Genomic DNA, 14,417 nt, shown 5'->3' with positions numbered 1-14,417 from the left:
TGGAAACTTTTTATGGGAATGAATGGGAATATTTAGGAATTAATGCAGAAATACCTATATCAGGGAATTTAAATGTAGTTACAAAAATCTTGCAGCAGTATTTTGTTTAAAACAAGATTTCATGCAATTTCAGTTGAATTTCTACTTTGCACATTCCTTAGTCACATGCACACTGCTTACTAGAATGATTTCTAAAGGATTTTTGATTAAAGGTGCAGTGTGTAATTTTTAGATGGATCTTTTGACAGAAATGCAAAATAATATACAAAACTATATTATCAGGGGTGTATAAAGACCTTTTATAATGAACCGTTATGTTTCTATTACCTTAGAACGAGACCTTTTTATCTACATACACCGAGGATCCCCTTACATGGAAGTCGCCATTTTGTGCCGCCATTTTTCTACAGAAGCCCTTAAAGGACATTTTTTTACAAAGTTGTCTCCGACGATGACATGCTTGTCCGGTGGCGGCTACCGTAGCTTCTCTGTCTGTTTCAAAAGCGAGGGGTGAGCAGTGGACTGAGCCGTTAGTTGCAATTCGCAACCTTACCACTATATGCCGCTAAAATTTACACACTGCACCTTTAAATAAATCCAGGCTTGATGATTGCAAGTATCAGGATTCTTTGATGAATAAAAGTTAAAATAGAAGAGATTTATTAAAAAAAGAACAATTTATTAAAAAAATCTTGTAACAATATACACTACCGTTCAAAAGTTTGGGGTAATTTTTTTAACTTTTTTCCATCTTTTTTTGTATTATTTGTATTACCTTGCATGCATGTCTAGTTATGACCAAACCAAATGTTTATTTGTGCTTGTATATGATATAGTTTATATAAAATTCCATCAATTGCCAAATAATTCTTGTAAATTCCCGTTAAGTTTCCAATTTGGAATTTTCCAAAATTCCCCAGATTAGGTTCCTATAGAAAGTTTCCAGAAACTTTTTGCCCCTTTGCAACCCTAGTCTGAAGTAATCGTGGTTTAAGCGGAATCATTGACTCCGTTGTGCATTATTTTTTAATTATTCAACCGCCCGTCATCATTTATTCCTTAGGTAATTTATTCAACATATTACTTGTTTTTACTTTTCATACTAAATATAATTCTACACGTTTCTTTTCAGGAACCAATCCGCTCTCTTGAAAAGCGAGCCTTAAACTTTTTAGTAAATGAATATTTATTAAAAAATGAATACAAATTAACGTCCATCACATTCTCTGATGAAAACGACGATCAGGTAATCTTTAATTCATCAGTTTTATCCATCTGCATTGCACTCATCTGTTTTAGTTAATTAATTTCTCCTTTCCAGGACTTTGAGTTGTGGGATGATGTGGGTCTTAACATTCCCAAACCGTCAGACTTGCTCCAGCTCTACAGGAACTCTGGCAGCCTGCCGTTGCATAAGGATACCGTGGATGTGGCCGTCGGTGTTGATCCAAGCGATTTTCCTGACGACAGCTATTTACAGGAACCTGTGCAGCAAACTGAAAGCATTCAGGTATTTACACGTCCATTTACATATTCATAATTTACCATTTGGACTACTTATCAAAAATTGCAATATATTTTTGTGTCATCCATAGCAGCAAGAGACAGTTGTTCAGGAGCTGGAATATCAGATCAATTTGTTGAACAGTGAAAAACAGAGTCTGGCCGAACAGATTAAGAAGCTCCAAAGGTAAGAGTCACCACATGGCGGTTGTACAACAGAACCCTGTCACGTGATACAGTATAGTTTGAGTAGCCTATGATTACTGTCAGATTTAATGACTGCTGTCCTACCGCGGCTGGATGATGTTTATGTAAAGCATATTTCTTGGTGGAAATATATCAAGATGTGAGTGCAGCTGAAAGATTGCAAGATCTTAATTTATCTGAAGTCCTGGCAAGTTGGAGTAGAAAGTTATGGTTAGGTTACGGATAAGTAGTAGTGACAGGATAATAATGAGCGGTATTCTTGCACTTTTGAGAGCTCTAATAACAAACTTCAAAAAATGTTCTGCTTAACAGCCTCACATTATTATAACCTTTTGCTCTCTGACATTTTTCCGTATGGCATTTACACTTCTTAGTGAGAGATGAGCGCCCTAAATAGTTTTCTTCATGTCATTCATCATTATCTGTGCATTTTATGCATCTGTTTTCTAGATTATGAAATATGCGTTTGCATTGCTTGTTTTTAATTATTATTTAATACAGTCAGTAATGATGTTCAAACATCAAACATACGGTAAATCAAAGCACATAATGCTTGCAGTTAGTGATGCACCGATGTATCTGTCTGTTGCATAATCCAGCATTCTTTTTTTTAAATAATTATCAAAAGTAAATACTTTTCTGTAAAATCTGTACAAATTATAGTTTGTCAGACGTACGATTGGGGGAAAAAATAGTAAATCACCTAGTTGGGTGATTCTCACGAAAACTTGGTTTTAAAAATGTCAAGCATGAAAATGTAAAAATTGCTTAAATTTACTTTTTTTCCCACCAGACATTGAAAAACAAAGTCTGGAGTAAATGGGAACATTAATTTAAAAACTTTTACTTATCATTTAACACTTTTTGTAACATAATTTAAAAAATTCGTCCTAAAAAATCTCATTACCGCAACAGTCAGAAAACATCAACACTGACATATTTTCAAAATGACATGACAAACCTGAAAGAACATAATTTGGAGATTCTGCACATGCATTTAAAATCAAAGTATTATGCTTCTATTAATTAAATTAACATTTAATAAGCATCTGTTGCGGTAATGATAATCAAAATGTCGTGTAAGCATTCTGACAAGACAATATTTCAAATTAACTGTAAAAAATTATCTTACCTGGTAGCCATCTTGAAGTAACTGGTCCATGTGCTTGGTCACTCAAAATCAAACTTTATTAAAATTCTGTATGTGTGCTTAAACTGTTCTCAAAAAGTGTTGCGGAGGATGAGAACATCAGGCATGGACACTTCATTTTCCTAATTTTTCTTCATTATTATTATACATGAATATTCAGTAAATATTTTTCTGTCATCTAAAGTAGTCTAGCAAAACATCAATTTATTTTTTTTCTTAATATTTTTGTGTTAATTTGATTAAATTACAACATAACGCATGTTCAAACACAGCCGGACACATTGCGGTAATGAGAATTTCAGCAGAAAATGAGATAAAATGTACAATTATAAAATCTTATGTTGAAATCACACATTGTGCAAGGTAGAACACAGTATTGTGTTAATTCTGATGCTTTTTAATGTTACTATATTACACATTTTAAAGCTAAAATCATTAGTGCTGTGGTGTTTCAATGGTTTCGTGAGAATCACCCAGTTAGTCATGTGAGCCATGCGGTCAGAGTAAGAGTATTTCGGGAAAATGTCTGTGGTCTGGGCTTTTTTCAAAATCTCGGAAAGAGACCAAAAATCGCCAAAATGTTATCTTGCTTTGTGCCTCTCTTATTATGTTGGTCAGTTGAATGTTAAATAGATCCAATCCATGTTCACTAAAAATTATTTGATGCAGAAATAAACTATTATATTAGGCCCATTGTATAGTATAGCATTGTATACAAGTGTTTAGGGATGGGACAGTATGAACATTTTATATTGTGATAATAGTAACCAAAGTTATCATGGTTATCAATATTATCATGTTTGTTTGTTTTTTAAATGAGATGGAAAAGTTCAAAAAGTACTGATACACACACTGAAAACATTTGAACAAGTATTATTTTTGAAAATCACAATTTAATATTTCATGTCCCTGAAATTATTTCTGTGGTAAAAAAATAAATAAAGAAATCTGTCTAAAAAGTTAACCGTGAATGAATACAATACATTAGCCCTTAAATGCCGCCTTGTGCAAAAAAAAAAACTATGTTGCATGTGCGCACCTGCGTCAAATTGATTCTGGCTGGACAGGATTTACCACAAGTTTTCAAAATCATGGTAATCAAACACGGGTGAAATGATAATTAAATTTTGAACGATAATACTAACCGCCCGGACATTTTATCGTGGTTAACCGTGAAACCGGCAATTTTTCTCATCCCTACAAGTGTTTAATATCGGTATCGACCCATAGTTGTCTGTTTAAATTGGTATTGCCCTCCCAAAAAAATCCTATCGGTGCATCCCTACTTGCAGTATAAATATTTCCTAAGTACAAAATTGGAGGACATACATAAATTAAGAAACATGAGCTATTTTAATATTTCAATAACTCTCATTTCAATGTTATACAGCTTAAAGGTTGCAGGATGGTTTTCTATGTACACATTAGAGATTATAGCTGTAATGGCAATGAACTGTCAATACCCCATATCAAAAGCCAACACCCATTGTTTTTTGCAGTGTTTTATGGGATTTTTGTTAGATCATCTCCGTGCTATTTACTGTTTCCACCTTAACTCATCTTACATAATGTAATAACATTCTGTCAAAGTATAACCTTGATATCTTTAATATTGACTTAGGTCATGTCAAAGATTAAAATGAATGATTAACTCTTTCCCCGCCATTGACTATTTATCTTGTCAATTAAGAGAAAACATTTGCATGAAAAAAGTGTTCCTGCAATACCGCAATTATCCACTAGATGTGCAATTACCCAATTTATGGAAAATCATAAGACAAAACGTTATTTACTCATTTTAAACTCTGTGTATGTTTTGATAATTGTTCTGTTCTGAATCTGATCCCTAACAATATTCCTTCACAAATATGCAATTATTTTAGCATTTTGCTAAAAAAAGTATTTTTTTAAATACCAATATTTAAGAGTTTATAAGCAGAGAAAAAAATATAGATGCGACGAAACGTTTTTTTTCCCCATTTTGTATATTTATTTGTTTGTTTGAAAGCAGAGGGTCTTTTGTTTCATTTAATATATTTGTATGTTGTTTATATATTTCTTAGAAGAAAATTTTCCTGGAAGGCATTTTGTGAAACTTTTCTGAAAATCACAAAAAAATGCTGTCGGAAACTTTTAAAATAAAAATGGCTGGTGGGGAATGAGTTAAAATCAAACTTTGATGCTCCCAATCTCATAATTAGATTATAAGTCTTTAACTTGAATTTCACAGACCGGGTCAAATATTAAATAGTTTGATTTGTGTGTGGATGTGCAGTGATATCCAGGCTCTTCAAAGGAACGTCTCATCAGAACCCTCATCCGTAATAATAAACTCAGCTCAGTGTGGAAAAGACCCTCCATGTGATAAGACTCCTTTAGACAATGGACAGTATTTGGACATACGGGGTGTCACAGAGACAGATGACACCCCAGACTCCAACACTACAAAGACCTCAACTTCCACAACAACCTCTACTGACTGTACTGATGGCACAACTCCTACTACACAACCTCACAACAAACTCAAGCCTAAGAGTCCACAAGTCAAAGGCTCAGTGCTGTTTGATCAACCCAACAGGTGAGACTTGAACTCTTTTAGTCGTCGGACACAATAATGACTCATGTAGTGATGGACTGATGGGATGCACACACCTCCAAAGTGAAGGACGCAAACCCAGCCGCTGGTTTAAATTAATATGCATATTTGACCCAACTAACCATCATAGGTTAATTTAAACCAATTGGTTGGGTTTGTCTGTATTTTACACAACCATGGGTTAAAAACAACCTAATTTTTATGTCTTTTTTAACCTAATTTTTATCTTTTGGGGACCAAGTGTTTGGGTTTGTCTGTATTTTACCCAACCATGGGTTCAAAACAACCCATTTTTTATGTAAGACTTTTTGGGGGTTACTAGGGTGTTGCTAAGGATGTTGTGCATGGTTGCATACTGACCCAGGTCCACTAGAAGTGACGTGTCCAATAAACATCTGATGGAAAATTATAGCACACCTCAAGATTATTTGGCTGATCATTCTTGGATTTTCAATAGTGCTTGGGTTATTCTCACGAAATCCAGACTTAAAAAGGTGTCCTTTTTTTGCACATATGAGATTAAGGTCTGAACTTACTATAACCATTATTTTTAGAGGATTTAAAAAATATTTCCTATAGAATTATTTACATTTTTTAGATTATCATTATAAAAAATTATAATTACCACAACATGATATTACATTAAATATATGCATGTACAAACTCATATTTCTGTAATGAGAACTAAAAAGTTGTTAAGGTACTACAACAAACTAAATTTCAACTTTTATCTGGAGAGAAAAAATAAGAACTACTTACCTGGTAGCCATCTTGAGTGTCACAGTCAATTATGTCCCTTCCAACAACTTTTTATTTAAATGTTAGGTCATTGAGGGCTTAAACAATGATTGAAAATTGTTGCGGAGGATGAGAAAATTGTTCTTGGACACATTTATATTCCTTATTATTGTCTCTACATTTACCAATGATCACTAAACACCACATGTTTCTTTACTGTAAATGTTTATAGTATACCATGCACTGAAGCTTTTTATTTTTTAGATTTTTTAATTATAAATATTTCCATGTCAAAGAACCAAAATCCAGTTATGGACACATTGCGGTAATGAAAACTTTCCCCTTAAATGTGGAAATAACAACAAAATTGGTTTGTATGATGTCATTTGAAATCATGTGCAAAATAGTACATGAAGATATGTTTGTAACTGTATGCTTCTTATTTTTGATACCCTTACTTTGCATTTACTTTTTTTAATATTTCATGACACCTCATAAGTCTAATTTCGCGAGAATCACCCACTTAGGCTTTATGTAGTCCATGTTGCTCAATTGGTAGAGCATTGCGTGATCCCATTGAATACACATACTAATAAAACTCATTTTTAGATTGAATCGCTTAAGATAAAAGTGTCTACCAAATGCATAATTGTAAATGTAGTACACTGTGTTATAGACAGAGCTATTTTGGCCACTAGGTGGCAGCACTGCATTAAGCACAACATCATTCTGCACCAACACACCTCACAGCAATGCTGACTGGCACCTTATATTCCACTCATCATCATTTTACACATCTGCTCTGAATAGATTTTAACTCATGAGGCTGATTCAGACAAATTATCCTTTGCTTGTTTTTATTCTTCAAATATCAAAGTTTTGTCTTGTAGTGTGGAAAGTATGGCTAATATGTGCAGTTGTACAGTAACCGGAGGTGGAGGAGGCTTGGCTTGTTAAATCATGTTTTGTTTGCTCATGCAGAAAACTGTCTCCGGCCTTCCACCAAGCTCTTTTGTCCTTCTGTCGAATGTCTGCTGACAGTAGGCTGGGCTCAGAGGTGAGTGTGATCGGGTTGCGTACACAAACAAGCACGTGGAGGGAGTCTGTAATGGCTTTTAAAGAAATAATTAATAAAAAAAATATATAAAAAAGTTATTTTCTCATCTTAATGTTGTTTCAATTTTTTTGTGACTTCCTTCTGTGACATACAAATGTTTTACTCTTTATCATATATTTTCATTTAATAGGCTTTATGCTCAGCTGCACCACCTCCTGAACTTCAGCCAGCTCCCCGTTTCCCGTCCGCCACCACCGGACAAACTGACCAATCCAGGTCAGTCTGATTATTGTTGTTGTGACTACTGAGGTCAGGCACACCTGGATTAATCAGTTTGTCCAATAATGGCAGACAGGAAACAAGGAGCTGGCTGAAGTTCGGGAGGTGGTGCAGCTGGGCATAAAGCCTATTGAGGAAAGATGCTTTCAAATTCCAAAAATGACACAAAACAACAGTAAAAATAACAGGGTCATATTTGACCCTGGACCACAAAAAATATTTATACATCATATGAAATCTGAATAAATAAGCTTTCCATTGATATATGGTTTGTTAGGATAGGACGATCTATGGACAAAATACCACTATTTCAAAATCTGGAATCTGAGGGTGCAAAAAATCTAAATTTTAAAGCAATTGCTTTTAAAGTTAATAAGCTAATGATAAATGCATTTTTAAATGTATTTGTGGTATGAAATTTACAAAATATCTTCTTCATGGAACAAAAAATCTTTATATCTTTATTTGTCACAAAAAAATATATAATTTTGACCCATACAATGTATTGTTGGCTATTGCTACAAATATACCTGTGCCTACTTATGACTTGTTTTCTGGTACAGGGTCACATATTTAAGGTCTTTATCCTATAAAATTGTTGTCATCTCCAATCTAACAATTTGTGAATTGGATCATTTCAATGAATCAGTTGATATAATTCATAAAACTGCTCTGAATAATTCAATCACCATTCAGACTGAGCTGGTTCTCCATTTGAATTTGCTGACTCAATCCGGTCACATGGTTAACAGTTCACCATATGAAAAAAATAATGTCTGTTTGTCAAACCTTTCCAAAGGAAAACACCACAGTTTTTCAATATTTTACTATGTTCTTACCTCAACTTAGACAAATTAATATCTACCTATCTTTTTCAATGCGTGCACTCAATCTTTGTACAGCGCATATTGAATGTGTTAGCATTTAGCCTAACCCCATTCATTCCTTGGGATCCAAACAGGGATGAATTTAGAAGCCACCAAACACTTCCATGTTTTCTCTATTTAAAGACTGTTACATGAGTAGTTACACGAGTAAGTATGGGGGCACAAAATAAAACGTGGCGATTTTTTAAGTGGATAAAAAATGAGAACTATATTGTATGGCAGAAGAGCACTTGATTTGCTTCACTTCAACCTCGGGCGCAGTAATTTTGAGAGAAATTTGAGCGAGGGGGGAATTCACAGGAGTGATGATCTTACTAGGCCAGAGGTTGAAGTCTTTAAAAAAGGGAAAACATGGAAGAGTTTGGTGGCTTCTAAATTTATCCCTGTTTGGATCCTAAGGAATAAATGGGGCTAGGCGAAATGCTAACACATTCACGATGCGATGTGCAAAAATGAAGTGCAGTCGTTGAAAAAAGATAGGTATGTATTAATTTGTCTAAGTTGAGGTAAAAACATAGTAAAATATTGAAAAACTGTGGTGCTTTCCTTTTAATGGTGCACTGTTACTTGAACGACTCCCCATCAATTGTAAATGCAAAAAAATCAATGCTTTATTTCTCTTTTTTGGATCATATGTACAAAGTCGTATGGTTTTGGAATGACATGAGGGTCAGTATTCATTATTATTTGGGTGCACTGTTCCTTTATACTAGCATAACCAGTCATTAGCAGTCATAAGATATCAGAGGTATTACCAAGAAATGCAGAGGGGCTGGTGCTTTTTACTTTTTTGTGATTTAACAGGAATGCATTACCAGTTAATAGGCACATAATAGACGTTTATAGCACAAAAGCAGAAAAGGTCCTTAGGTTGCAGCTATGCTATAATTGCAGGACATGTCTTAGTGAAAGCCTCTGTGCACTTTTAAAGGTTAATTATATGTCCATGACACTCTGTTGACCGTCTTTATGCGATGACATTCTTGCGTTTGATTTTCATGTCGTTGTTTTTCAGGTATCTCGAATCGCTGACAGTGAGCAGAGTGTTATGCTCATGCTGGGCCGCTGTCTGCCACACATCGTACCCAACGTCCTGCTGGCCAAACGCGAGGTAATGAACACTTTAAATTCTTCTGGGTTATTTTTAACTTAATGATGGGTACATATTGCACAGAACACATGTTGGATTATTAAATAAACCTAGAGTTAAACATTTGATTTTTGCTGTTTTGGAATCCGTTCGGCCGGTCTCCGGGTCTGGCGTTACCACTTTTGGCGTGGCTTGGCATGATCCGTTGAATCTGATTAGACCATTGGCATCACGCTCAAAAATGACCTAAGAGTTTCAATATTTTTCCTATTTAAACTTGACTATGGCTGCAGCAGGCGCAGGATGTCGCCCATTGTCCGAAAATAGTCCCCTTGGTAACTTTCAATAGCAGGGGACTGTTTTTGGCCGCTGCGTTATATCATTGCACCTGCATGGTATGACAGCAAATTCCTTATTACGCCAGAATGAGAGTATAGTTCCTAGCCATATCGGCTTAGAAAATTGCAACTTTTAATTTCCCGTCTGTCTTGGTACACGATATAACTACAGAAGAGTTAAAAAGTTTTAAATAGGAAAATTATCGAAACTCTTTGGTCTTTTTTTAAGCGATGCTAAGGGTCTAATAAGATTCAATGCATTATGCTAAGCTATGCTAAAAGTGATACCGCCAGACCCAGAGATCAGCTGAATGGATTCCAAAGCAGAAAAAAATATATAACTCTAGGGGAGCTGAAAAATTAGCATATTTTCAAAAAAAAGTGGAGTGTTCCTTTAGTGACCCAACATGTGTTCTGTGCAGTATTTACCCAGCATTGGGAATGAGCTTTTGACCCAACATGTGCCATGTCCCATCAACCACTGCGGCTTTCATGTTCACTGTGGATTGCTTCTTCCTCTCATGTCGTTCTCAATTCAGCATTGAATCAACTTATTATTTTCCATTGCAGTACTCTCTCTATCTCTCTCGTCCACCCATTCTCTCTCTCTCTCTTTTGTTCTGCTCACTCATGTCTTCTCTTGCTTTTCTGCATGCATCTCACTGCACCGATAGAGAATGGTTGTGCACCTCTGCAAGGTGAGTGGAACACATCGGCACATACTCAGCCCTCCTTCCTTCATTACACATGTGACCTTTGACCTTTCAGTTGTTTTTGCCTCTCATCAGCTTCCCTTTTTTAAGTGACTTCCCATCGCTGACATTTTCATTTTCATCCCTTCTTTTTTGATGATGAAACGCTTGTTATTTTTTTATTAAACAAACTTTTTAGCCTTACCAAGTTATATACAGACCCCAATTTACAGCAGTATTGTCAGATGTGACTTGCATGTGTCACTAACTCTTGTAAAACAATAATATAATAATACTTAATAAATTCTTTCATTGTCATATTTTGATTTTATCCCATCTGCTTAGGTATAGCTCATTGGTAAAGCATTGCATTAGTAGCACAAATGGTCATGGTTTTGAAAACACACATTAAAATGTATACCTTGTAATGTACCGTAAGTTCCACACAACACAGGACAGTTGCTTTATTTTTTTTGTGTGTGTATTTATCAGTAAGACACAACAGGTTACAGTTATTTTTATTGATTTAAAAATACTCTTAACCATGGTAAAAAATCACTAATGTATGGTTTAATTGGCTTATTGTTTTTTATTACAGCAGCTACATCAATATAATAAATTGTGCCAATGTTAATAAATGAAGTTTGCCCTTCCTGCACATACAGTAATATAATTCATTAACCTAACTGTAGACTCTTCATGGATGACTGAAATTAAATTCAGACAGCGTTGTTTTTGAGTATCAAGCATTCAATCTAAATGTAAAAGTTTGTTTTATAAATACTGTGTAGCTAAATCTATTAACGAAACTACATTGCAGTTCCAACTGTGTAACTGTTTAAACATTGTCAGACATCAAAACATTTCTGTGATGTGATTTCCTGATCTGCAGTAATATTGGCTGCCTTCCATCGGATGAAACTTTTTTTTAATTGTTTTCTTTGCCTCCCTTTGTAGAGGGCTGATTTGGTTTAAAATACGAAACATTTATAAAAAGCACACACATTCACCCATTCTCATCTGCTGAGCATGAAACCAAACGTGTTTACCGTTCCAAACTATTCCCACACCTTTCCCCCTTCGGGGCCCACTGATTTGCATAGGGCAGTTCTGTTTTATGGGGCCAGGTGACAGTTTTTAGATAGGTTGGATGCTTTCCAAGCCGAAGCAGAGTGAAAACAAACACCACACGAGGAGCGGAGATCTCTTTGTACCCGCCCGAAGAGCGAAGCTACTCCCTGGACTTTGAACTCAGACAGTTGGCTTCGTACCCGCCTAAGCCATATTCCTCAAATTCAGTCCTATACACGCTCAGCCACACCCTCGTAGTTTAAGTGTAGCATCTGGTGTAGTGTAATGGGGCCTGAAACACCTGCCTTGCAATATAATTTTGGTTTTCTGTAGAAGAACTTTATTGTAAAGATAAAGTCTTTCAGAATTAAAGCTCATTTAAGTTATTGATTACCATGTTGTGTGGCAAAACGGATAAGACAGGGTTTTTTTTGTGCGTGTTTGGGTGTGTTTCTTATTGGGTCATCTTGCTTTCTGTTGGTAATTATCTTGTCTAACAGTTAATGCGTTTGTATTTAGGAAATGAGTCAATGCAGTCTTAAGGCAAAGCTCCATATTTGCATACAAATGCAAGTTTTCATGGGAAACACTTTGGGGTGACAAGGAATGCAACTTGCAAATTGTTGTTTAGTCTGACGTTCTAAGTTAAATATGGACGCTAAGGTTAAAAAAAAGGCCTGGGATGGAGCGTTGGGTGCGATGTGTGGTTGACAATTGGAATCGGACGAACATGTTTTTGCAATTTTGTTATGTTTGGAGATACATCACTTGGTTTGGTGGTTTGGAACTAATTCAAGAAATTCTGATATATTTAAGGGTTGCAATGTTGAAACACTTTTTTGACGTTTTCATCTCGCCCCATCTTGTCAACTTTTTAAGAATTTAAGGCATTTATTATGTTTTTTTTTTTTTTGCTTGGGTAGCAGGGTCGTTGCCGTGACGTTTGCGGTGGGGCTGGGGGTACGGACATGGAATTTTATGCGCGCCTTCGTTTGGATGAAGGACATCTTTGCTCTCTTTGTCATTTCACTGTGGAAAAGATTTGTTTTTTTTAAACTTAATAAATTTAGTTTGCTGCATTAAAATTTTGAGTTAATTTAACTTAAGTGGATTCCACTGAAAAATATTAGTTGACTCAACATTTTAACTTTTTTTTAAGGCAGCACGGACACTTACAGTACTTTATTAAATTGAAACAAAAGTCTTTGTTACACTGTATAAATATATAGATATGGGCCACAACGTATCTCTGTTCACTTGAATTTTGCTGAATTATAACATTTAATATAATTATTTAAACAGATTTTTAGAGTATGTAAAAGTACCAACAGAATTGTAAAAAGTACAAGTTTGGTCAACTTAAAAAAATACTTCAGTTGGTAACGCCAACTTTAAATGAAATTTTAAGGTAAAAAATATTACAATTACTTAATTGGTAACACCTAAAATATTTTACAAAATATGGTATTATAAATATGGACACTAAAAACCTTCAAAAAAGTGTTTCAACGTTGCAAACTTAAAATATATCAGATATTTCTTGAATTAGTACTAAACTATCAAACCAAGTGGTGTATTTTTAAGGATAACAAAATTGCAAAAAAATTTTGTTTGATTTTAATTGTTAACCACACATCGTACCCAACGTTTTATCTCAGGTTTTGAAACTTTAGTGTCCATATTTAATGTAACCCACGCGTCACCAACATTTTTAGGCATTATTAATATTAAGTAATTACATTTTTTTCAACCTACATTTTCTCACTTTAAGTGAAGGATGTAAGCTGAAAAAAGTTTTAATATTTTTGGTGTTACCAATTAAGTAATTTTATTATTTTTTACCTTAAAATTTTACTTAAAGTTGGCGTTACCAACTGAAGTAATTTTTTAAGTTGATCAAACTTGTACTTTTTACAATTCTGTAGGTACTTTTACATACTCTAAAAATCAGTTTAAAATAATTATATTAAAAGAAATGTTATAATTCAGTAAGATCAAGTGAACAGAGATACATTGTGGCCCATACACTGTAAAAAATATTTTTGTTTCAATTTAATAAAGTAAGTGTTTCTGCTGCCTTGGAAGGGGTGGAAATGTTGAGTCAACTCATGTTTTACAGTGGAGTCCACTTAATATTTTTAGTAAACTAATATTTTTAAGTTAAATTGACTCAAAATTTTAAGGCAGCACAAAAACTTACTTTGTTAAGTTGAAACAACAATTTTTTTTCTACAGTGAAATGAAAAAGAGAGCAAAGGTGTCCTTAATTTAAATGATCCAAAAAAGACCCACATAAAATGTTATGTTTGTACTTTTAGCTTTATCGCAAATGTTACGGTAATGACCTTGCTACTCAAGCAAAAAAATACAAAATAAATGCCTCTCACACACACACGGTCACTGTTGATGATATGACTTGCCCCTTTTTCCATATCCCAGCCTTTATCTACTGTACTAAGTTAAATTAAAATACTTAATTCTTAAAAAGTTGTCAGGTGACTTCCCCAGAACTGGGTGTTTTGATCGGGCTGTCCAAACAAACAAGCATGGCGTCGAGTTGCCTGCAGCCCTTCCACATATTTGCCTAACTATCATTCACCTTAAGACATCAGAACGGGTAAACCTCAGCTTTGAATGGATGCTTTAAGATGAGATAAATCTTGAGAAAATAAACACTTCTCTGCCTTTCAACCAAATTTTTATGTCAGCCCTTCTCTGTTGTTTCTATTTTGGGTCATTGTGGAAAACAGGGCTAGTAACCACTGTTTGGCCATGAGACATGTAGCATGGGCAGATCGCCTTTTCCGTA

At 34.7% G+C, this 14,417-nt stretch overlaps 1 protein-coding gene across 1 annotated transcript in view; it reads left to right on the top strand.

Moving 5' to 3' along the window:
* relch (RAB11 binding and LisH domain, coiled-coil and HEAT repeat containing) overlaps positions 1 to 14,417 on the top strand; it is a 51,292-nt gene that overhangs the window by 15,493 nt on the left and 21,382 nt on the right. Inside the window, 7 exon segments of the mRNA XM_073863732.1 lie at positions 1,133 to 1,246; positions 1,322 to 1,510; positions 1,596 to 1,690; positions 5,136 to 5,438; positions 7,176 to 7,251; positions 9,433 to 9,528; positions 10,520 to 10,543. Coding sequence (XP_073719833.1) covers positions 1,133 to 1,246; positions 1,322 to 1,510; positions 1,596 to 1,690; positions 5,136 to 5,438; positions 7,176 to 7,251; positions 9,433 to 9,528; positions 10,520 to 10,543 — 897 coding nt within the window.

Source organism: Misgurnus anguillicaudatus, chromosome 25, assembly GCF_027580225.2.
Source record: "Misgurnus anguillicaudatus chromosome 25, ASM2758022v2, whole genome shotgun sequence".
Lineage (NCBI taxonomy): Eukaryota > Metazoa > Chordata > Actinopteri > Cypriniformes > Cobitidae > Misgurnus > Misgurnus anguillicaudatus.
The sequence above is the reverse complement of the archived record's forward strand: the minus strand, read 5'-3'. Positions and strand labels throughout refer to the sequence as shown.